General features: G+C 43.4%; 1 protein-coding gene across 1 annotated transcript; it reads left to right on the top strand.

The window, feature by feature from the left end:
* wnt7b (Wnt family member 7B) lies at positions 1 to 24,934 on the top strand (the record flags this gene model as incomplete). The annotated part of the gene is given in 3 exon segments (NM_001126633.1): positions 1 to 226; positions 18,401 to 18,672; positions 23,991 to 24,934. Coding segments are annotated over 3 exon segments (849 nt in total). The 3' UTR covers positions 24,471 to 24,934.

Genomic DNA, 24,934 nt, shown 5'->3' with positions numbered 1-24,934 from the left:
GCTTTATCATCCGTGGTGGCTTTGGGAGCGAATATCATCTGCAATAAAATCCCAGGGTTGGCGCCTCGGCAAAGAGCGATCTGCGAAAGCCGCCCAGATGCCATCATAGTTATTGGCGAAGGGGCACAGATGGGGATCAATGAGTGTCAGTACCAGTTCCGCTACGGGCGGTGGAATTGCTCGGCGCTAGGGGAAAGGACCGTCTTCGGCCAAGAGCTGCGAGTAGGTAAGCCATTATTAGCCAATCAGATCGCTGCTTCTTAAAGGCATATGGCGGTTGCTAAATTGTTCTGTTTTAGATGCACTTCCTATAGGGGAAAAGTATGGGGGTCTGCACTTCCACTTGTGGGTGGATATTCCAGAAAGTAATTGGCTGCATGGGACATGTGACTCATTGGGGATAGCTGATTGGTTGCCAGCTCCCTTTTGTTTTTATACCCCCCATGTTTGTATCATTTGGTGGTAATAGTGCGAAAACCCCCATCTGGGACCCTTGAAAGCAGTGTCACGGGGGTCTTATACAGGTCCTTATGTAATTGGGGTTGTTATGGTCCCCATGCAAGGAGCGCGCCATGCTGTTATTGGCCAGGAACTCACCCGTCATTGTCTATTCCTATACTGTGCCGCTGCCATTTGCTATGAGCAAGCCTCACTGTGATTGGTCAGGAGCTTGAGCTGTGAGAGTGCAGAATGCGTAGTACTAATTGGGGTTCTGATGGTCCCCATGCAAGGAGCATAGTGTGATTTTATTGTTACTGGCCAGGAACTCAGCATTTAATGTTATTGTGTGCCCAGAGCATTCCTTTTCTGTATATTTGTATTTATACATATGGGTAGGGGGTGCCATAGTGTTTCCCTTAGACAGTACAGTATGGGGGTACAGCTTATTGTGTGCCCAGAACATTCCTTCTCTGTATATTTGTATTTATACATATGGGTAGGGGGTGCCATAGTGTTTCCCTTAGACAGTACAGTATGGGGGTACAGCTTATTGTGTGCCCAGAACATTCCCTCTCTGTATATTTGTATTTATACATATGGGTAGGAGGTGCCATAGTGTTTCCCTTAGACAGTACAGTATGGGGGTACAGCTTATTGTGTGCCCAGAACATTCCCTCTCTGTATATTTGTATTTATACATATGGGTAGGGGGTGCCATAGTGTTTCCCTTAGACAGTACAGTATGGGGGTACAGCTTATTGTGTGCCCAGAACATTCCTTCTCTGTATATTTGTATTTATACATATGGGTAGGAGGTGCCATAGTGTTTCCCTTAGACAGTACAGTATGGGGGTACAGCTTATTGTGTGCCCAGAACATTCCCTCTCTGTATATTTGTATTTATACATATGGGTAGGGGGTGCCATAGTGTTTCCCTTAGACAGTACAGTATGGGGGTACAGCTTATTGTGTGCCCAGAACATTCCCTCTCTGTATATTTGTATTTATACATATGGGTAGGGGGTGCCATAGTGTTTCCCTTAGACAGTACAGTATGGGGGTACAGCTTATTGTGTGCCCAGAACATTCCCTCTCTGTATATTTGTATTTATACATATGGGTAGGGGGTGCCATAGTGTTTCCCTTAGACAGTACAGTATGGGGGTGGGGCTTATTGTGTGCCCAGAACATTCCCTCTCTGTATATTTGTATTTATACATATGGGTAGGAGGTGCCATAGTGTTTCCCTTAGACAGTACAGTATGGGGGTACAGCTTATTGTGTGCCCAGAACATTCCTTCTCTGTATATTTGTATTTATACATATGGGTAGGGGGTGCCATAGTGTTTCCCTTAGACAGTACAGTATGGGGGTACAGCTTATTGTGTGCCCAGAACATTCCTTCTCTGTATATTTGTATTTATACATATGGGTAGGGGGTGCCATAGTGTTTCCCTTAGACAGTACAGTATGGGGGTACAGCTTATTGTGTGCCCAGAACATTCCCTCTCTGTATATTTGTATTTATACATATGGGTAGGAGGTGCCATAGTGTTTCCCTTAGACAGTACAGTATGGGGGTACAGCTTATTGTGTGCCCAGAACATTCCTTCTCTGTATATTTGTATTTATACATATGGGTAGGAGGTGCCATAGTGTTTCCCTTAGACAGTACAGTATGGGGGTACAGCTTATTGTGTGCCCAGAACATTCCTTCTCTGTATATTTGTATTTATACATATGGGTAGGAGGTGCCATAGTGTTTCCCTTAGACAGTACAGTATGGGGGTACAGCTTATTGTGTGCCCAGAACATTCCTTCTTTGTATATTTGTATTGATACAGATGGGGGGGGGACACAGCGTGGGAGTAGGCTTACTGAGTACACATAATATCTGGATTATATTTAGAGCCGTGCCCGTGTATTTCCGACACCTTTGGATGCAGCGAGACAGACAGTTAAGCACTTGGAAGAGACCTCGGGGGCCTGACTGACAATCGTTAATAGTGAAACCTTAAAACAAACGCCCGTTCCATTGATCTGGTTCCGCCAGTCAGTCCCCCTTTCAGCCACTTGCCCCGATGATCTGTCACTGAGCGGCCAGGTGACACCGCATCTGCCATTTGGCCTCACAGCTAAGCCGGACAGCGTTCTTTCCAAGGGCACACAGTCTGAATATGAAGCATTTAACCCCCCGGGTGCCAGGGACCTGCTCTGCCTCTCGTCCCTCACTATTATCTGTTAATATGACAGTAATACAAGATATATTGTTGAATATATATATATATATACCATTCTATATAGTCACTTCATTAAGTATGCATTGTAGTCGAACCAATCAAAAGCATCTCTGCCTGGTTCACAGGCTTCCGTAGCCTTTTGCCACTATTGTAATCCGTGTGAGTAAAGTCACAAACTGCAACTGTGCAGCTCGAATTTTATTATAATAATATTAGCCTTTGGTTACATGGTAGGTTTTCTCTCCCTATGTAAGTTCAATGTGGTGTGTTATTCACTGTAACATAGGGAGAGAAAATGGACACAATGTTTAGCAGTTGCAAACATTAATACAAAATCAGTGGAGATGCAATTTGAACAGTTTCACAGTTGAAAGAGGGGGGAGGGGCTTGCGGGGTGGCAGGTATAATGGTTGGTGATTGGTTAATTATATATGCATAGTTAATAGGAATAGGCAATGGCTAGAGCGTTTGCTCAGAAGGCACAGGGCAAAATAGCGTCCCGGGTATATTTTTCCTGAGAATATCAGCCTGATTGGGCACGGTGGAACAATGCGAGCGCCGGGCACCCTGCAATAAAGGGAAGCATGCCGAGTATGCCGAGCTCAGTGCGTTCTAGAACAGAGGATTCCTTTGTCGTCGGTGCCAGGAAAGATAAACGGGTGCCCATTTCAGCGGCACTTACACAAGGGAGTCCCTGATCGGAACCTAAAAATAGCAAGATCGGGTAACCGATACAGTTCAGCCATTATTTACCTGCCCTGCTATTAGCCCTCTAATCTGTCTAATCCGCCAATTAGGCCCCGGCGCATTATCCACCCCCAATTAGGCACCGCCACGCAAGAGATACCTGCAGCGGGCGCGGGGCAGGTTAATCACCGGAGGAAAGGGAGGCAGCTCGTTTGTCAGGCATTTCCCACGCGCTGAGCTGGCAGGGAACCCTCCGCCGACAGCTTGGAGTTAAAGGGCAAGTAAAGGTTCATGGTAGGGGGTGATGTCTTCTGGGTATTCCTTCTCCAGCTTGGGTACACATTTAACCAATCAGAAGTCTGTATGCAGGGACTAGGGTGTCATTTAGGGTCTCATTAGGGGTCATTTACAATATCCCGGGGGGGGGGAAAGTGTGCGCCCCTTCATGGTAGGGGTGGTATCTTCTGGGTACTCCTTCTGCAGCTTGGGTACACCTTTAACCAATCAGTAGCCTGTATGCAGGGACTGGGGTGTCATTTAGGGCCTCATTAGGGGTCATTTATAATATCCCGGGGGGGGGAAAGTGTGCGCCCCTTCATGGTAGGGGGTGGTGTCTTCTGGTTATTCCTTCTCCAGCTTATGTTTAACCAATCAGAAGCCTGTATGCAGGGACTGGGGTGTCATTTAGGGTCTCATTAGGGGTCATTTACAATATCCCGGGGGGGGAAGTGTGCGCCCCTTCATGGTAGGGGTGGTATCTTCTGGCTACTCCTTCTGCAGCTTGGGTACACCTTTAACCAATCAGTAGCCTGTATGCAGGGACTAGGGTGTCATTTAGGCACTGCCCTACGGTTCTTATACCCACAGGGTTCATTTTGCGATTTGGGCCTAATTTGGGGTTGGCTGCTCTGTGCTGCTTTGGATGGGGATTAGGCGTTGGAGCCCAAATTGTTGGAGGGAATGACCCCCCTTGCCATCTGATCTTCAATGGAATTTTTTCAGCAAATCAAAGTTGATATTCAGTCCAAGTCCATAATTAGTCTTTACTCTGGCTCCACCCACAGTCTGCCTGACCCAGCCCCCTTTCTTTCTTGGATTTAAGAGCCCCAGATACCCCAATCCCCAGACGCAATACTGTTGCGAGGAACCGAATGCAAAGCTGCATTTCAAGAATTCCGTTCAATGGCTCCTAATCCATCGACCCATAACGATGTCCAATCCTGAACCAATTCCTCGTCAAGTTCATTTTGAGATATAAATCGTCAAGGTCCCCTCTTCCCCCGTGGCCTCGACTCTAGGTACTGAGTTTTTGGGCAAGATTTCAGGTGTAACCAGTCATGGCCGACTCAATAGGAAACTGCAGGTTTCACCTTGTGGAATCTTCAAGCCGTTTTGTGTTTCGGCTGATGTGGTTTCTATAAAAATAACAACTTTTTTGCCAAATTATGGAAGAATTAGGGCATTTTATCGATACGGAACTCTTGGAAAAACATATTTATCCCGACTGAACCAGTTTGATGGACCATTGAAGGGTTCCTGGAGATGTAGGAGCTACTGGTGGCTATAGAGTTGGAAAGGAAGCTCAATGTCAGGCTGCTGCAGAAGAAGCCCATAGGCCGGCATTCCTAAAGTGGACGTGCCAACGTCTGGGCTGGAATGATCTCATTCTCTAAGGTACATCAAGTAAAATAAAGGAATCAGAAGGAGAACAAATAACATGATTGGCTGCTGATTGCTAATTAACTCTCCCCAGAGTGGCTATCATTATCATTCCAGAAAAAAAAACGTTCATGGAAGCCATTCAAGGCAAGAAATTGATCATGGTAAACTCTGCTTGGCCCAACTCCAAGTTCCCTTTGCTCTCACGGCCTTTCCCTCCGACGTTGCAGTCTCGGAGAAGGGACCGTGTCGATTGGCTTTGGACTTAAACAGAGAATAGGGAGTTGGGGGGCCCGACATGTGTGCGATGTGTCATTCTGCCTCGAGCACTTAGACAAAACCCAAGCGGCCCTTTGTCTCTCGCCCCTCGCTCACAATGGCTTTCTGGGAGAGCGCTGAGCCGTGACGGAGCTGTCTCTTTCGCTAATACTTCTACCGTGTTCCTGTCAAATTCTGCTTCAACGTTCTCCTCTGCTGAGCAAATCAGATTCTCTTCCAGATTCTTTCATGATATTGAGAAATGGACTCGAAGGGCCCCTCCCCATTTCAACATGGCTGATGGCTTAGCGCACCACACAATGCTGCAGATTTACTGTGGATAGATACTAAATCTAGACCTACACGAGGTATAAATTATATCAGATACTCTGGAATAAAGCAAAAAAGACCCTACCGTCCCCAGGGTCAGACTGGGGGGTACAGGGGCCACCGGGGCTCCCGTCCCAGGGGCCCTGCAGGTGCCCCCGCTGGCCGCGTCCCCTAACCCCACCCCCCCGCAGGGTCCCCCACCCAACGTCCTCCCCTGAGCGTGCATAAATTTAATGCATCGGGGAGGCACGGTCGGGCAGAGGGAGGACTGGCAAGGGTCGGGTCTGGGCTGCTGGGGCCCACTGGGATTTTCCCGGTGTCCTGGCAGCCCAGTCCGACCCTGACCGTCCCCATTAATACAAATATTTCATAATTCGGCCTTTCCACCTGGTCTACAATCTTCATCATATTCCTGGTGGATGGTCTACAATCTTCATCGTATTCCCGGTGGATGGTCAACAATCTTCATCGTATTCCTGGTGGATGGTCTACAATCTTCATCGTATTCCCGGTGGATGGTCTACAATCTTCATCATATTCCCGGTGGATGGTCTACAATCTTCATCATATTCCCGGTGGATGGTCTACAATCTTCATCATATTCCTGGTGGATGGTCTACAATCTTCGTCGTATTCCTGGTGGATGGTCTACAATCTTCATCATATTCCCGGTGGATGGTCTACAATCTTCATCATATTCCTAGTGGATGGTCTACAAACTTCATCGTATTCCTGGTGGATCTCCCAGACTTTTTTCCCTATTCAAGATAAGTATCACAACTCCAAACCCTTTACAGGGGAGTTGGTTAAGAACAAAACCCCAGATACCCCTTAAGGAACATTCTAGATTCCAGCAAATGAAACACTTTACAGATACTAAGGCAACTCTTACCCAAATCTCTCCCGTTATGAACAACTCTGCAATAATCCATGACGTAAACATAAAATCAGCTGGATATACCCAGAACTCCTCTTACCCAACAACCTAGAGAAGGAAACCAAAGCAATAACTAAATGGGAACTGGGAGACTGGGAGACTGGGAGAACAACTAGAGGAAGAAGAATGGAACAAAATCCACACAAATATGGCCACCTCCTCCATTAACGCCCGTGTAAAGTTCTAAGTGGTTCCACCCAATGGACCTATGCCCACGGGGATGTGGAGAAGTAGCGGATGAAATGCGTATGTGGTGGACGTAATTAAACAACGGCGGACAGAAACATTTTGAAGTCTAAATGAAACTTTAGCCACTAATATTAATCCAGATCCATGGCCCTATTGTTACACAAACCAGAGCAACCCACCTATGATGAACATAGATTTTGCCTACACCTATGTACGACAACCAGATGTCTGATAGCAAAAACAATGGAAAGGTATGCCTCCAAGAACGCAGGAGACACGCACAGGCCTGGTCTTATAAACTGCGGGGCCCAAATGGGACCATTTTGGCCCCTGCACAAGGTGGCACAGGGTTCCATGGCTGGGTGGGCAAATAGTCCCTGCCTCTCTACATGTGACTGATGGTGTAACCCCGCCTTTTCACCTGTCTTTGTCTTGTTCCATTGGCCCCCAAAATTTCATGGCACAATGTGACCCCCAAGCACACTATACACATACACGTTGTTGGGCTAGAAAGCTTTATGTGCTTATTCCCCCTACTGTGAGCCCCCGTGGGTGCAGGTCCAACTGGTCTAAGGCCGGCCCAACATTTTTGTTGGTTTGTTTGTACACTTTTTGTAAAACAGAAATTAACTCAAATTCAATTTCAAGGCAATTGGCTAAAATATGCCCCAGAACGACACCTTCCTCAGGCTACGGCCATACATGCAACACGGTCATCCAACATGGCTCCAACCAACAGTAAGTGGGACTAGAACACATTGGTGACAGTTTACTTGGGAGGAGCCATAATTCAAGCAGTGGGTGGGACTAGAGCATTCTGATGGAAGCTCACAGTGGAAGAGTAAAGAAGACTATAACTCAAGTAGTGGGTGGAACTAGGACAGTCTAATGGCAGCTTGCAGGGGTGGGGCAGGAAGTCTGTGGGTGGGACTAAAAAACAATGGCTGCTTACAGGGGGAGGAGTTGGGTGTCTGAAATTTAAAGGGGCACGTCAATAACTCAAGCAGTGGGAGGGGCAAAGAATCTGTAAATCAAACAGTGGGTGGGACTAGAACACACTGATGGCAGCTTACAGGGGGAGGAGCAGAGAGTCCAAAACTGAAGCAGTAGAAGGACTGGAACACAGATGGCTGCTTAGAAGGGGAATGGCAGAAGGCCTAAATAAAGCTGTGGGTGGGACTAAAGCACTCTAATGGCAACTTACATGGGCAGCCTGTATTAGCCAATAAATCCAGTGAAACTCCTAGTCACATATATAAATGTTGTGTTTGGGTTCATTTTGGTTCTGAACTTTGCCCCATTGTGATGAATGAGACCTTCCAGCCGTCCCACCCACAGACTGCTCTGGAGGCACAATCCGAACAAGCGAGACAGCAATGCGCGTGTGAGATCCTCTTGGACACAAACGCACACTAAGCCGCAGGTGTAATAACAAATCAAGCTGAAATATGTCATTAAGCCGACAGAGAAATTCATAACAATGCCGTTAAAAAGACACTTACTTATTTCTGGTTCAGTTCCCGGCAGTGACGAGACTTCTCCCAAACTCCAGCAAAAACACGGCACAGACAAAGGCTCTGATATTACTGAGGCAACACAAACTCGCTGGGAACAGCAAGGATGAGACACTAGACAGGTGGGAACCTGTGGGAAAGGAACGTCTCCTGGTTTCAAACTGCCCCCTGCAAAAGTGCCCCCACGACAAAAGCCTCAACAGGGCAATAAACCGATTGACCGTTGAGGAAAACATGGGTCGTCTTTTTTAGGTGATCAAATCAGAATTCTTTAATGCATTATTAAGTGCTATCAAGTTAATCATACGGGTGGTTCTTCTCCAGGAGGTCCTCATGTTTGGCCTCCACTCTTCTCAACGACATCTTCATGATCGTTGTGATTGAGTATCTTGTCGTCCAACGATCATCCTCTTTTGCCTTCAACCCAATCATTTTTCAATGAACTGGGCCTTCCCATTACATATCAAAGAGGGCTTTCATTTGGTTATTGGTGCAGACTTGGCCAAGGATCCATGTTTCCTCCTGTCCATGGGATTCTCTTCTTCACAAACGTCCAAGTGCCTGAACGTAACGTAACTCATAGAGAGTGGCTGCTCAGACCTGGTTGGAGTAAATAGACTTCTAGAGTTGTTTCTCTAAGTGCTCAACGTCGTTTTTGAGGTTTTGTGTCCTTTTTGTTTTTGTTCTGCATTTTAGTTCTTCGTCCTTTTCAGATCTTTTAATGAATGACCAGACATTTGTAGTTTTAGTGGAAATGAGTTTTCAAGAAACCTCTCAAACCCACTAAAATCAGAATGTTGATAAATGTGTCTCTATATTTCGCCATGTTGAATTGGGGTCAAGGAGGCCAAAATTATTCTGGGTCACTTTGGTGTCGTTACTTCCACCAAACAAAAACATCTTCTGCTTCTGGACTTTTTTGAAGTGAAGTGGATGAATATTTATCAAAATGCACTTCTTAATGGAACCAAAACCACCGTGGCCCACCGGTCTTCATCTCATAACTCTCGATTTTGTGTTGGGAAAATAATTTTAGATGAACTACACACGTAGCATGGAGGTCCGAGGAAGGAATGACCCAGGTTTCGTATTTCTGTGGGAAGTCTCATCATTGGCTTAAATGTGTGGTTTATTTTATGTTTGGGCTCAAAAACGTTTCAGTGCTCACGATTTTATGATCCGAGGGCTTAAGGCGTAACTATGGGAGAAGCAGATAACTACCAGCACTCTGGGCATGGGGCCCTCAATGGGATGTAAAGCAGTAAGTGGGGGGGGGGGGGGGCTGTCAGATGGAATATTAGAATAGGGCCCAGCCTGAAGGCCAGTTAGGGGGGGATTTGGGGTGAGTGCTTATTTGTGCCCTGGGTACCCCTGGAACTATAGCGGGGTGACTGTTACCCCAATGTTTCTATATATCTGTAACCTTGTTATGGGCTAAGGGGGCCCAGCCTGAAGGCCAGTTAGGGGGGGGATTTGGGGTGAGTGCTTATTTGTGCCCTGGGTACCCCTGGAACTATAGCGGGGTGACTGTTACCCCAATGTTTCTATATATCTGTAACCTTGTTATGGGCTAAGGGGGCCCAGCCTGAAGGCCAGTTAGGGGGGGATTTGGGGTGAGTGCTTATTTGTGCCCTGGGTACCCCTGGAACTATAGCGGGGTGACTGTTACCCCAATGTTTCTATATATCTGTAACCTTGTTATGGGCTAAGGGGGCCCAGCCTGAAGGCCAGTTAGGGGGGGATTTGGGGTGAGTGCTTATTTGTGCCCTGGGTACCCCTGGAACTATAGCGGGGTGACTGTTACCCCAATGTTTCTATATATCTGTAACCTTGTTATGGGCTAAGGGGGCCCAGCCTGAAGGCCAGTTAGGGGGGGATTTGGGTGAGTGCTTATTTGTGCCCTGGGTACCCCTGGAACTATAGCGGGGTGACTGTTACCCCAATGTTTCTATATATCTGTAACCTTGTTATGGGCTAAGGGGGCCCAGCCTGAAGGCCAGTTAGGGGGGGATTTGGGGTGAGTGCTTATTTGTGCCCTGGGTACCCCTGGAACTATAGCGGGGTGACTGTTACCCCAATGTTTCTATATATCTGTAACCTTGTTATGGGCTAAGGGGGCCCACACCCCCCCAACATAATGCAGACACACTGCAGCCGCAGGGTAGAAGTTGCGTGACTGTGGGCTGGAACATGAGTGACATTAGAGATGGGAATGGCCGCGCTCCATCACACATCTATAAGCTTTAGGCTGGGGACACAGTTTAGACGGAAGGAGTTAACGTTCCGCACAATGAAGTTTCTGGCACACAGTGAGGGCAGTGCAGCACATAAATGATATGATGGAGGCGTCGCACATCTGAGCTTTCCGACCCTCCATCCTATGACATCATGTTGCCAAGCGGCGGAATGATCCGGAGATCTAGGCACCCGATACGCTCTCTTGAGCATAAAGTGGGTCTTAGTGGCCGGTGGAGCTTATTCTTCACTGATTTGTGCCACACAAGATGCACCATTGGCTGCTGAAACGTTTTATGGGTTTAGCCGCCTCCCACCTTGTGAGATTCACGCACCGTTGTACTCAAACCCACAGTCAGATCCTCACACCTAATATTCCAGATTTTCGTAGTGTTTTTTCTGCGTTACGATTTATCTGCCCCAAAACAGAGAAAAACTTCTGTGAAAATTCGCTGCGGAAAAATTTGTTGTGCAGATTTAGTTTTGTCGCGCGTCAAATTTGGCACGGTCGCATCAAATTGCCCGTGGTTGTGTCAGAATTGGGTGAGATTGCATCAGAATTGGGTAAGATTGCGTCAGAATTGGGCGCAGTCGCGTCAAAAAAAGGTGTGATCGCGTCAAAAAAGTGCAGGCGACAAAAAAAAATAGACTTGGGCGACAAAAAAAAAAACCTGCAACAAATGCGTTTCGCGAATTTTCTTGCCCTTTCACAAATTCTATGGCGAAACGGGACAGATTTGCTCATCACTACTTATAGGGGCAGATTTACTAATCCACAAACAGACCGAAAGCGTCCGAACGCGTTTTTTCGTGATGATCGGTATTTTTGCGACTTTTTCATATGTCCTGCGATTTTTTTTTTTGCCGCTGTTACGACTTTATCGTATATTTTCCGTGACTTTTTCGTCGCCGGTGTGAAAAAATCGGATTGGTTTTTCCGCCGTTTACAATTGCTCAATACGGAAACATCGCGACGGCGGCGAAAAAGTCGTGCAAAATACGATAAAGTCATGATAGCGAAATACGAAAAAAACGCGACGGCAAGGAAAAAGTCGCAAAATTTTCGTTTCCAATCCGTTTTTTTCCCATTCGGGATTCAGATTCGGGGATTAGTAAATGTGCCCCATAGTGTTCCTAAATACAATGTGAAAGGGGGGGGGGGAAATAAAAACAAAATGGTAACCGAGGCCCAACAGGGTTTAAAATAAAAATAATAAATACAAAATACTTTGTGGTTTCACATTTAGAAAAAAAATAATAGAAAATTGCATTTTAAATAATAATTTTTAAGATTTAAAAAGAACGGAAGAATTTAAAATTTAAAAAGAACTGAAGAAGGCACAGATTTACTAAAACGCTTACATTTCTAAATTTTTTCATCTTCACGACTGTCTGGAATTTACTAAAAAATCTAAAATGAACAAGCTTGTGCAGGAAAATTTACAAAAATTCAGAATTTTCCCACAAAAACAGCAAATTTTTGGAAATGTCACACAAAAACGAAAACAAAAAGTTTCAAAGCAAAAGAAAAATCCTCCAGGGAAGGGACGTCTGCCTTTGACTTCTACCTGATCTGAGCAAGTTTTAGCTGGCGAATCGTCAAATTCTGATTTTTAGCCATTTTGATGCATGTTAAATCTAAAAAAAAATCGTTATTTTTCCCCCAGCGTCTATTAGCGCCAAAAATTACAGGGGAAAAAAAGGTTTATTAAATTTTAGAGACAAGCAGAAAAAATATCTAAACTCCACAAATACTCTTACATACTAAGGACACCTATTTTTTTTTTTATTATATAATAAATCTAGAATTAATTAAATTGGGAGGCCAATTTATTAGAAAAAAAACTCTCCAGACTCAAATTTATTTATTTCCAAATTTTATATTGCGCCTGATAAATCTAGAAAATTTCAACTTTCAAATTTAAACTTAAAAATCCCGATTTTGTCACAAACCACTCGAATCGTCGTAACGCAAATTTGTTAATTCTGCCCCAATAGTTGATTTTATAGTTTTAGTTCTTTCTAACTGTTATTTGTAAATGCAGTTTACAAATACAATTTTGAATTTTCAAATTCTCTATTTTAATGTTAATATTTTATCATTTCTATAATAATTACTTATAATAATGAAAAAGGGAAATTTTAGAATGAAACAGAAAAAAATGGAGAAGCATAAAGTTTTTGTATTAAATATTGTGAATAAGAGGTTCCAAAATGGAAATTTTTGAGATTTATCAAGTGCAAAAGAAACACAAAAACTCATATAAAAATTTGGCAAAATTCAAGATTTTTTTTTTCATTTAAGTTTTTTGAAATCAGGGCAAATCTGAAAAATAATGAAAGTGATTTGCGGTGGTTGAGTTATTTTTTTTAATTTTTTACACAATTTAGTTTCCAAGATTCAACTTTTTCAAATAAATCAGTAAATATTTAAGTTTGTCACGTTTTTGAGTTATTTTTTTAATGAAAAAAATAAAGTCAAAAACATGAACATGAAGTTTTTGAAATAAATAAGTAAATATTCAAGTTTGTCACGTTCTGGAGTTATTTTTTCAATGAAAAAAATGAACTCAAAAACATGAATCGGTTATTATTATTGGCATGACTTGCAAAAAAGTTACCGGAAATCTTCCGAGACAACTCCCCTCGATTTACGTTGAAAAGTAGCATCTTTTACTTGCTGAGTTGTTTCATGGGAATTTTTTAATTTTTTTCTTTCTTTAATAAATAGCGACTTTTCGAATTTAAAAAAAAAACATTTTCAAAAATGTTTTTTTTTCCAGTGTGTTCTGCGAACAAACCTCAATCTTGAATTTTGATAAATGGACCCCTATTTGTTTCCATATTTTTGAGGGAATTTTTTCTTTCTTTAATAAATAGCAACTTTTTGAATTAAAAAAAAAATTTCAAAAATGTTTGGGGGGGGGGTTTCCTCTGTGTTTTCTGCGAACAAACCTCAATCTTGAATTTTGATAAATCGACCCCTATTTGTTTCCACATTTTTTCATGATAGGTTTCAATTTTATTTTTTTAAGTAACTTGAAAGTTCTGGGGTTCTGACTCTGACTCCGTCTGCCACTGTCCAACCTAAATGGGTCAGAAGCTTCTTCATCAAGCAGAACTGGATATTAAACATCAATATTTTCCATTGAATCAGGACCAGAACCAGGACCAGACCTTCACAGATCTGGTATTTCCAGAACATGCAAAGCATTGTGGGAATCGAAGCTGGATTTCAGGTTCTTGACCCTAGACCAAGGACCACTGAATGGGTTTTAGCATTAAATGTGTTGGCTTTGGGCAGGAGATGTTTCCCATTTCTGGAGTCACTGGAGTCATCTGGGTACATTGGTGTTCCTCAACCTTTTCCTCAAGGAGACCCAAAAAAATAACTTGAGACCAAAAAATATAACTTGAGGGCTCATTTTAGGGTTCTGACCCATAGGTTCAGAATCCACTATATACATATAATGTCTGAGGAAAGTACGAAAGTAGAATTAGGGAATAAGAAACATGAGGAACCCGTGCAGCCAGGCCAACGGTTTAACCAGAATATCTGGATGGCGGAGTCTAAAGTCACATGTTGGCTTGTGTGAGAAATGATTAGAAAACAGAACCACACGTCTGACTATTGACCACACATGTTTGTGTAGTATCAGGATCCGGAGGATGGTGCTGTACTTGTGGCTGGTTGAATACTTGAGGTATACTGTGATTTAGGGCAAGGAAAACAATTTAATATGGTGGCTTTGCTGAAAATAAAAGATGCTGATTGCATTTCCTAAAGAGCTTTAGAGGAGAAGATGGGACTCTGGGTTTAACGTTTTACTCATGAACATATCCAAATAGATCTTAGAAGATACAATCAGGACAGACTTGGAAGTAGAATTTGGCCACATACTGACGTCACTGACATCCCTGCTGGCAAAGGAGGTTTTCTGTCTCCTGTTGGTGTCCAAGACTATTGATCCATGCCCAAAGGAGCTGGTAATAGCTACAATATGAAATAGGTTTTATGGGTTTTCTATCTTCTGTTGGTGTCCATGGTTATTGATCCATGCCCATGAAGTTAATAATAGCTACATTATGAAATAGGTTTTATGGGTTTTCTATCTTCTGTTGGTGTCCAAGGCTAATGATCCTTTCCCAAAGGAGCTGGTAATAGCTACATTATGAAATGGGCTTTCTATCTTCTTCTGGTGTCCATGGTTATTAATCCATGCCCATGAAGTTGATAATAGCTACATTATGAAATTGGTTATATGGGTTTTCTGTTGGTGTCCATAGTTATTGATCCATGCCCATGGAGGTTGTAATGGTTACATTATTAAATGAGTTACCTATCTGTTGTTGGAGTCCAAGGTGATCCATGTTCTTGGAGCTAGTAATAGCTACATTATGAAATGGGTTTTATGGGTTTTCTATCTTCTGTTGGTGTCCACGGTTATATTGATCCATGCCCAAGGAGCTGGTAATAGCTACATTATGAAATAGGTTTTCTGTCTTCTGTTGGTGTCCAAGACTATTGATCCATGCCCAAAGGAGCTGGTAATCGCTACATTATGAAATGGGTTTAATGCGTTTTCTATCTTCTGTTGGTGTCCAAGGCTAATGATCCATGCCCAAAAGAGATGTTAATAGTTACATCATGAAAATGGTTTTATGAGTTTTTTATCTTATGTCGGTGTTTGAGGTTATTGATCCATGACCCCCTGCCCATGAAGCTGATAATAGTTACATTATGAAATTGGTTATATGGGTTTTCTTTTGATCTTCTTTTGGTGTCCTTGGTTATTGTTCCATGCCCATGGAGGTTGTAATGGTTACATTATTACATTAGTTACCTATCTGCTGTTGGTGTCCAACTTTATCCATGTCCGTGGAGCTAGTAATAGCTTTCTATCTTCTTCTGGTGTCCATGGTTATTGATCCATGCCGATGGAGGTTGTAATGATTACATTTTTAAATGGTTAATCATTATTGGATCTTATGGGTTTTCTATCTTCTGTTGGTGTCCAAGGTTATCCATGTCCATGGAGCTAGTAATAGATACATTATGAAATGGGCTTTCTATCTTCTGTTGGTGTCCATGGTTATTGATCCATGCCCATGAAGTTGATAATAGCTACATTATGAAATGGGTTTTATGGGTTTTCGATCCTCTGTTGGTGTCCATGGTTATATTGATCCATGCCCAATGAGCTGGTAATAGCTATATTATGAAATGGGTCTTGTGGGCTGTCTATCTTCTGTTGGTGTCCATGGTTATTGATCCATGCCCATGAAGTTGATAATAGCTACATTATGAAATGGGTTTTATGGGTTTTCGATCCTCTGTTGGTGTCCATGGTTATTGATCCATGCCCAATGAGCTGGTAATAGCTACATTATGAAATGGGTTTTGTGGGTTTTCTGCCTTCTGTTGGTGTCCAAGGAGGTGGTAATGGCTACATTATGGTGTTATGTATAATGTGGTTATAAACATTATGAACCATTATCAAATGGGTTTATATCTTCTGTTGGTGTCCAGGAATAAATCTAATTTGGTGTGGGGATCAAAGTGCAATTTAGTTTGGTTATATAGCCGATTCCATAGTGGAGAGATGTGTTGGGCTTTCTCTGGAACAGTATAAAGATAAATGTGTTGAATTTGATGGCTTGCTACTGAACTTAAGTCTTTAAAACTAAGATGCCCCTTCACAGAACACTCATGTCTGGTCAATGGCTGCATTCTCCACCCTACACCCGACCTATGCCCACTTCTTCTCTACTGTCTTTGGATGGGGGCCAAGCGTGAGCATAAAACAAGGGCTTTCCCATCCCTTGTTGGGCTTGGCATGGCACGGAGAGGTCATTGGAATGGCCAGCTGCCCCAAACCATGTATCACTAAAGGTGCTACAGGGCTCTCCAGAGCTTTGAGATCTATGGCCTTCAGAATATGGCTCAGCGGCCGGGAGTGCAATGTGCAAATATGAGAATTCCCATCATTCTTTCTTATTAGGACCATAGTTCTACAGGACACGTAGCACCATCTACATCTAGTTGTTATAAAATGCTGGTGGATATGACCTCCCAGCAATAGCAGAACTTCTCAACCCTCAACTCCATGGCTTGTCATTTGTCAAAATGCCAAAACGACGCCTGAAAAAAATCACAAAATGAAAATAAAGCTCATTGCAGTCAGTAGAACGAGGCGCCACGTCCACCGGCGGGGCCACAAACACGTACGTAGATATGTTCCGCTTGTTGTAGGAGATAAGAGTGAACTATTCACCTTGGGGCAAAGTTGTCTGACTGCATCCTCACCTCCTCGGCTTCTGTCATTCTGGTTCCTCAACAATGAGAAAGATCTCAGATATTTTTGCTTGAGCAGGGACAGAATGCGGGGAATGTGGGTGAGAAATGCACTTGGTGAGGTTTCAAAATACAAGGTGAGTTAAAGGGGAAGAGAATCCAACGTGCAATTTATTATCAGTGTCACGGCACCCTTAATAGTTTTTCAGCTTTCAAAATGCTTTCTGTGTGTTAGGGGTCCCTGGTTGCTAGGGGTTTTGGCATAGATACCCCGACCAATGAGTGTCCTGTGCTTCTATGTTGGTGTCACCATGTTGTACCCACAGCTATATCTGTAACCTTGTTATGGGCTAAGGGGGCCCAGCCTGAAGGCCAGTTAGGGGGGGATTTGGGGTGAGTGCTTATTTGTGCCCTGGGTACCCCTGGAACTATAGCGGGGTGACTGTTACCCCAATGTTTCTATATATCTGTAACCTTGTTATGGGCTAAGGGGGCCCAGCCTGAAGGCCAGTTAGGGGGGGATTTGGGGTGAGTGCTTATTTGTGCCCGGGCTCCCCTGGAACTATAGCGGGGTGACTGTTACCCCAATGTTTCTATATATCTGTAACCTTGTTATGGGCTAAGGGGGCCCAGCCTGAAGGCCGGTTAGGGGGGGATTTGGGGTGAGTGCTTATTTGTGCCCTGGGTACCCCTGGAACTATAGCGGGGTGACTGTTACCCCAATGTTTCTATATATCTGTAACCTTGTTATGGGCTAAGGGGGCCCAGCCTGAAGGCCAGTTAGGGGGGGATTTGGGGTGAGTGCTTATTTGTGCCCTGGGTACCCCTGGAACTATAGCGGGGTGACTGTTACCCCAATGTTTCTATATATCTGTAACCTTGTTATGGGCTAAGGGGGCCCAGCCTGAAGGCCAGTTAGGGGGAGATTTGGGGTGAGTGCTTATTTGTGCCCTGGGTACCCCTGGAACTATAGCGGGGTGACTGTTACCCCAATGTTTCTATATATCTGTAACCTTGTTATGGGCTAAGGGGGCCCAGCCTGAAGGCCAGTTAGGGGGGGATTTGGGGTGAGTGCTTATTTGTGCCCTGGGTACCCCTGGAACTATAGCGGGGTGACTGTTACCCCAATGTTTCTATATATCTGTAACCTTGTTATGGGCTAAGGGGGCCCAGCCTGAAGGCCAGTTAGGGGGGATTTGGGGTGAGTGCTTATTTGTGCCCTGGGTACCCCTGGAACTATAGCGGGGTGACTGTTACCCCAATGTTTCTATATATCTGTAACCTTGTTATGGGCTAAGGGGGCCCAGCCTGAAGGCCAGTTAGGGGGGGATTTGGGGTGAGTGCTTATTTGTGCCCTGGGTACCCCTGGAACTATAGCGGGGTGACTGTTACCCCAATGTTTCTATATATCTGTAACCTTGTTATGGGCTAAGGGGGCCCAGCCTGAAGGCCAGTTAGGGGGGGATTTGGGGTGAGTGATTATTTGTGCCCCGTGTGGGGGTGGGGGGTATGGCACTGGCAGTACTAGGGCACAGACAAAACTGTTGGCAAGGTCACTTTGAAGGCACCCGATTGGCCTCTCAGACTCCTTCAACTCATTTGTGTTTCCCCACAGGCAGTCGGGAGGCCGCATTCACGTACGCCATCACTGCTGCCGGAGTTGCCCACGCTGTGACATCGGCATGCAGCCAGGGCAACCTGAGTAACTGCGGCTGTGACCGGGAAAAACAAGGCTACTATAACCAGGAGGAAGGCTGGAAGTGGGGAGGCTGCTCGGCTGACATTAAATACGGCATCGATTTCTCCAGGAAATTTGTAGACGCGCGAGAAATCAAGAAGAATGCACGTAGGCTCATGAACTTGCACAACAACGAGGCGGGAAGAAAGGTATGTTGCACGCCATTGGCTCCTTCTTGGGGTGTTGCAGCCCACAATTACGTGTGTTATGGGGTAATGATGGTTTCCAATATATTGCAGTTGGTCTCTGTTATGGTGAGTCCGGGCCTCTCTATACTTTCTGTAGTCTCTTCCTATGCCCATCACTGCACTATTGTCTCCTCATTCCTCCTAAATGTTATACCTTGTATGTGATTGGTTCAACTTAAAGGCATCCTTGATTGGCCAGAGCTATTTTGGGTCTGCGGTTCCATAGATCAGGCCTCCATGCTTGAATGGGATCGCTCCAGCTGAAGAGGAATTCCAACAAACATTACAACCCCCATATCATCCATTTTGGTATTTTGTCCATCCTTTGAAGTGTATAGGGGCGGCTACTGGAATTCCACTAATAGGAACGCGGCCGTAATGAGATGTCACATTCTGAGTGTTCAACATTTCAGGGGTTAGATCAGCGATGAGGTCTCCCAGTACAACCATGTAGGTAAGAGATCTGATGACCTTGCAGTCAAGCATGTGACAGGTCAAGTTGTGTCAAACTGGCTCGACCTTCCAACCTCTGACCTAATGGCAGGCTCATATGGGCTACGTGTGGGAGGAAGGGGTTAATTGCAGGCTATTTCATCTCTGAAATCTTCAAAAAGACTCTTCTGAGGAACTGAACATGTGCAAAAAGAAGATCTCACTCATCTTCCACAAACAGACACCCACTGTTGTGACACCGTAAACCTTTCATCATTCAAAAAAAGCCAATTTCACAAGGAGATGGGTCTGAGCTCAGCCTTACAGGGGCAGGAGGAAGCACTGTAGACCATGGTTTCCACCATGAAGCCCTGATGACACCATGAGCTAAAAACAAGACAAACTGCCCCAAGATTAGGTTCCATCACACTCTAGGTGCAGCAAAACTCCATAATCCCACTTTCCTAAATGTCCATATAATCCTGGGGCGGTTCTAAGCTTCAGAGATAGGGCGTACAATGAAGATCCCGCTTTCCTAAATGTCCATATACTCCTGGGGCGGTTCCAAGCTTCAGAGATAGGGCGTACAATAAAGATCCCGCTTTCCTAAATGTCCATATACTCCCGGGGCGGTTCTAAGCTTCAGAGATAGGGCGTACAATAAAGATCCCGCTTTCCTAAATGTCCATATACTCCCGGGGCGGTTCTAAGCTTCAGAGATAGGGCGTACAATGAAGATCCCGCTTTCCTAAATGTCCACATACTCCTGGGGCGGTTCCAAGCTTCAGAGATAGGGCGTACAATAAAGATCCCGCTTTCCTAAATGTCCATATACTCCCGGGGCGGTTCTAAGCTTCAGAGATAGGGCGTACAATAAAGATCCCGCTTTCCTAAATGTCCATATACTCCCGGGGCGGTTCTACGCTTCAGAGATAGGGCGTACAATAAAGATCCTGCTTTCCTAAATGTCCATATACTCCCGGGGCGGTTCTAAGCTTCAGAGATAGGGCGTACAATGAAGATCCCGCTTTCCTAAATGTCCACATACTCCTGGGGCGGTTCCAAGCTTCAGAGATAGGGCGTACAATAAAGATCCCGCTTTCCTAAATGTCCATATACTCCCGGGGCGGTTCTAAGCTTCAGAGATAGGGCGTACAATAAAGATCCCGCTTTCCTAAATGTCCATATACTCCCGGGGCGGTTCTAAGCTTCAGAGATAGGGCGTACAATAAAGATCCCGCTTTCCTAAATGTCCATATACTCCCGGGGCAGTTCTAAGCTTCAGAGATAGGGCGTACAATAAAGATCCCGCTTTCCTAAATGTCCATATACTCCCGGGGCGGTTCTAAGCTTCAGAGATAGGGCGTACAATAAAGATCCCGCTTTCCTAAATGTCCATATAATCCTGGGGCGGTTCTAAGCTTCAGAGATAGGGCGTACAATAAAGATCCTGCTTTCCTAAATGTCCATATACTCCCGGGGCAGTTCTAAGCTTCAGAGATAGGGCGTACAATAAAGATCCTGCTTTCCTAAATGTCCATATACTCCCGTGGCGGTTCTAAGCTTCAGAGATAGGGCGTACAATAAAGATCCCGCTTTCCTAAATGTCCATATACTCCCGGGGCGGTTCTAAGCTTCAGAGATAGGGCGTACAATAAAGATCCCGCTTTCCTAAATGTCCATATACACCCAGGGCGGTTCTAAGCTTCAGAGATAGGGCGTACAATAAAGATCCCGCTTTCCTAAATGTCCATATACTCCCGGGGCGGTTCTAAGCTTCAGAGATAGGGCGTACAATAAAGATCCCGCTTTCCTAAATGTCCATATACTCCCGGGGCGGTTCTAAGCTTCAGAGATAGGGCGTACAATAAAGATCCTGCTTTCCTAAATGTCCATATACTCCCGGGGCGGTTCTAAGCTTCAGAGATAGGGTGTACAATAAAGATCCTGCTTTCCTAAATGTCCATATACTCCCGGGGCGGTTCTACGCTTCAGCGATAGGGCGTACAATAAAGATCCCGCTTTCCTAAATGTCCATATACTCCTGGGGCGGTTCTAAGCTTCAGAGATAGGGTGTACAATAAAGATCCCGCTTTCCTAAATGTCCATATACTCCCGGGGTGGTTCTAAGCTTCAGAGATAGGGCGTACAATAAAGATCCCGCTTTCCTAAATGTCCATATACTCCCGGGGCGGTTCTAAGCTTCAGAGATAGGGTGTACAATAAAGATCCTGCTTTCCTAAATGTCCATATACTCCCGGGGCGGTTCTACGCTTCAGCGATAGGGCGTACAATAAAGATCCCGCTTTCCTAAATGTCCATATACTCCCGGGGCGGTTCTAAGCTTCAGAGATAGGGTGTACAATAAAGATCCTGCTTTCCTAAATGTCCATGTACTCCCGGGGCGGTTCTAAGCTTCAGAGATAGGGCGTACAATGAAGATCCTGCTTTCCTAAATGTCCATATACTCCCGGGGCGGTTCTACGCTTCAGCGATAGGGCGTACAATAAAGATCCCGCTTTCCTAAATGTCCATATACTCCCGGGGCGGTTCTAAGCTTCAGAGATAGGGTGTACAATAAAGATCCTGCTTTCCTAAATGTCCATATACTCCCGGGGCGGTTCTACGCTTCAGAGATAGGGCGTACAATGAAGATCCTGCTTTCCTAAATGTCCATGTACTCCCGGGGCGGTTCTACGCTTCAGAGATAGGGCGTAGATGTTGGATCTAGACACGGTTTTGGAAAGATTTGGGGCATTACCCATGTATATCTGCAGGACAGAATTTCATGTGGGAATGAATACTATAACATTAGTCTATAAGATGCAAGAAGGTGAACTTCCCCTTTGAAATACCTAAAACTGTGTCCTGAGATTGGAGATTTGTCCTGTGGTTCATCCCGCGTTATTATTGAAGGCTGAATGGGAAGGCACATGATTAATGGATCCGAGGGTCACGGAAGACTAATGGTTTTTCAATCTTTAATCAGGGCCGTTTCTGGCAGCCGCTAGTGAAATCGGTTAACAGTATATCCCTTGGATGGGGGCCAGAGGTGGGAAGGTTGAACAAATGAGGAGTCCCAGCGAGTTCTCCAGGCTCAGTATTGAGATCCTTCAAAGAGCATCACTTTGTGAGGAATGCAAATTAAGAGGCTGCCAAACCCTCGCAAATATCAGTTTACAACGTCGGGAAAATCATGTCTACGGCAGCCTTGTGGCTCCACCGGGGGTAGGGGGGGAGAAAGGTGCTCCGCTTAATGACAAACAGGAATCCCAGGCCGTCATGGAGGGTCTTTGTAGAGAAGGCATCATTTGTCTAAATATATTAGTCAGCCTGGCGTACGCGCATAAATGCTTGGCTGTAGCGCAACTGATCTGTTTCTAACTGATTAACGAATCAAATTGATAGATTCATTCCTCCCATAAACCACAGCATTGTATAGCTAGAATGTGTTGAACTGCATTCAAAAGCGGCCATATTTGCCTTCCGTCAGCCTTCTCTGTGTTCCCAGAGTGTCAGGGGGGTGGAGCTACTTCATGTAGGGGGTGGAGCTACTTCATGTAGGAGGTGTGCAGTCCAGCCTGGCTTACACCCTCTTCACAAGAGATGCCACGCCCCCTGGAAAAATGAATATTTACTGCAAGAGGTTTGCCGAACTAAAGATTCCTCATTCTTAGACAAGACATAAATAGGGCCTGAAAAAAAAAGTAGAAAAATAACAAAAAAAAGGAAAAATAATAAATAATATAATATATATATTATTTTATAATTATTATATATATAAAATACATATTAGTGGCCTTTTTTTTTATATTATTTTATAATATTAATGATTTCACTTGTAATTATTTTTAAAAAAATTTAAAAAATTATTTTTGTACAGCATTATATATATATATATATACACACATAACTGTATTGTCATTATTTTTGTATTTTATGTTTTACAATTTTTTTAAATTATTTTTATTATATATTGTATATTTTTTCTAATAGATAAAAAATATTTTTGTATATTTTCCTAATATTTTATTTTTATATTTGTTTTTCTAACAGATAAAAAATATTTTTCTACTATTTTATTTTATTTTTTTGTTTTTCTAATATATAAAAAATATTTTTGTATATTTTCCTACTTTTTTTATAATTGTTTTTGTAATATCAATAAAAATTTTTGTATATTTTCCTACTTTTTTTTGTAATTGTTTTTGTAATATAAAATTTTTTTTTGTATATTTTCCAAATATTTTATTTTTATATTTGTTTTTCTAACAGATAAAAAATATTTTTCTACTATTTTATTTTTTTGTTCTTCTAATATCTAAAAAATATTTTTGTATATTTTCCTACTTTTTTTTTATAATTGTTTTTTTAATATATCAATACATTTTTTTGTATATTTTCCTACTTTTTTGTAATTGTTTTTGTAATATAAAAAAAATATTTTTGTATATTTTCCTAATATTTTATTTTTATATTTGTTTTTCTAACAGATAAAAAATATTTTTCTATTTTATTTTTTTCTACTATTTAATTTTTCTGTTTTTCAAATATATAAAAAATATCTTTGTATATTTTCCCAATATTTAATTTTTATATTTGTTTTTCTAATATATAAAAATATTTTTGTATATTTTCCTACTATTTTGAAAAATTTTTTTAGTTTGCTTTTATATCTATATTTTTTCCCTAAAACTTTTTAAAAATTATTTTTCGATTTGATATGATAAAATATAATAATAAAAAAGATACCCAGTACAGTTTAGTGGACATTTTTTTTTTCTTCGTAAAATTGACAGTTTCCTGTTTAATAATATCGTATTCCTCATTATTTTTTGTATTTCCAGGTGCTGGAAGAAAAGATGAAGCTGGAGTGCAAATGTCACGGTGTTTCGGGCTCCTGTACCACAAAAACCTGCTGGAACACATTGCCTAAATTCCGGGAAATTGGATTCGTGCTGAAGGAGAAGTACAATGACGCGGTACATGTGGAGGTGGTGAGAGCCAATCGCTTGCGGCAGCCCACCTTTTTGAAGATCAAAAAAGTCCGCAGTTACCAGAAACCCATGGAGACGGACTTGGTCTACATTGAGAGGTCCCCCAACTACTGTGAGGAGGACAGCGCCACCGGGAGTGTGGGGACGCAGGGACGGCTTTGTAACCGCACTTCTCCGCACACAGACGGCTGCGATCTTATGTGCTGTGGGCGTGGCTACAATACCCACCAGTATACGAAGGTCTGGCAATGCAACTGTAAGTTCCACTGGTGCTGTTTTGTGAAATGCAATACCTGCAGTGAAAGGACAGAGGTTTTCACCTGCAAATAAGGCACTCCGGTGATGGGCATTGGAAAAACACGGACCATTGTGGCGTCATTTTGCACACTTTATAATTTTCTTTGCCATAGAAAATTATGCCTCTTGGTCCCTCCTTAAAAGGGGTCGCATCCATGGTCCTTGGCCGGTGTCCGAGTTGTAGCGTCTTCATCAGGCGTTGAGTCGAGAACCATTAAAGCGGAGCATCATCAGGCACTGGAGGGGGGGAGAAGACAGTGATTGGCTTTTACTCTCTCAACAACAACAAAAAAGCTACGTGGGTGTTGTAGATATTTTTTTAAATTATAAATATCACAGATGTCCGAATGTAAGAGAAAAACAAAAAAATCTGAAGACGGTGATGGAAGGGACCAAAATGAAGCCTCAACGAGACAAGAAAGAAAATGGATAAGAACAAAAAAACTTGGGTTCCATAAATAAAATTTATCTTATCACTGGAACTATAATAATGAACA

Source organism: Xenopus tropicalis, chromosome 3 (assembly GCF_000004195.4).
Source record: "Xenopus tropicalis strain Nigerian chromosome 3, UCB_Xtro_10.0, whole genome shotgun sequence".
Taxonomy (NCBI): Eukaryota; Metazoa; Chordata; class Amphibia; order Anura; family Pipidae; genus Xenopus; species Xenopus tropicalis.
This window is presented reverse-complemented; position numbering and strand designations above follow the sequence as displayed.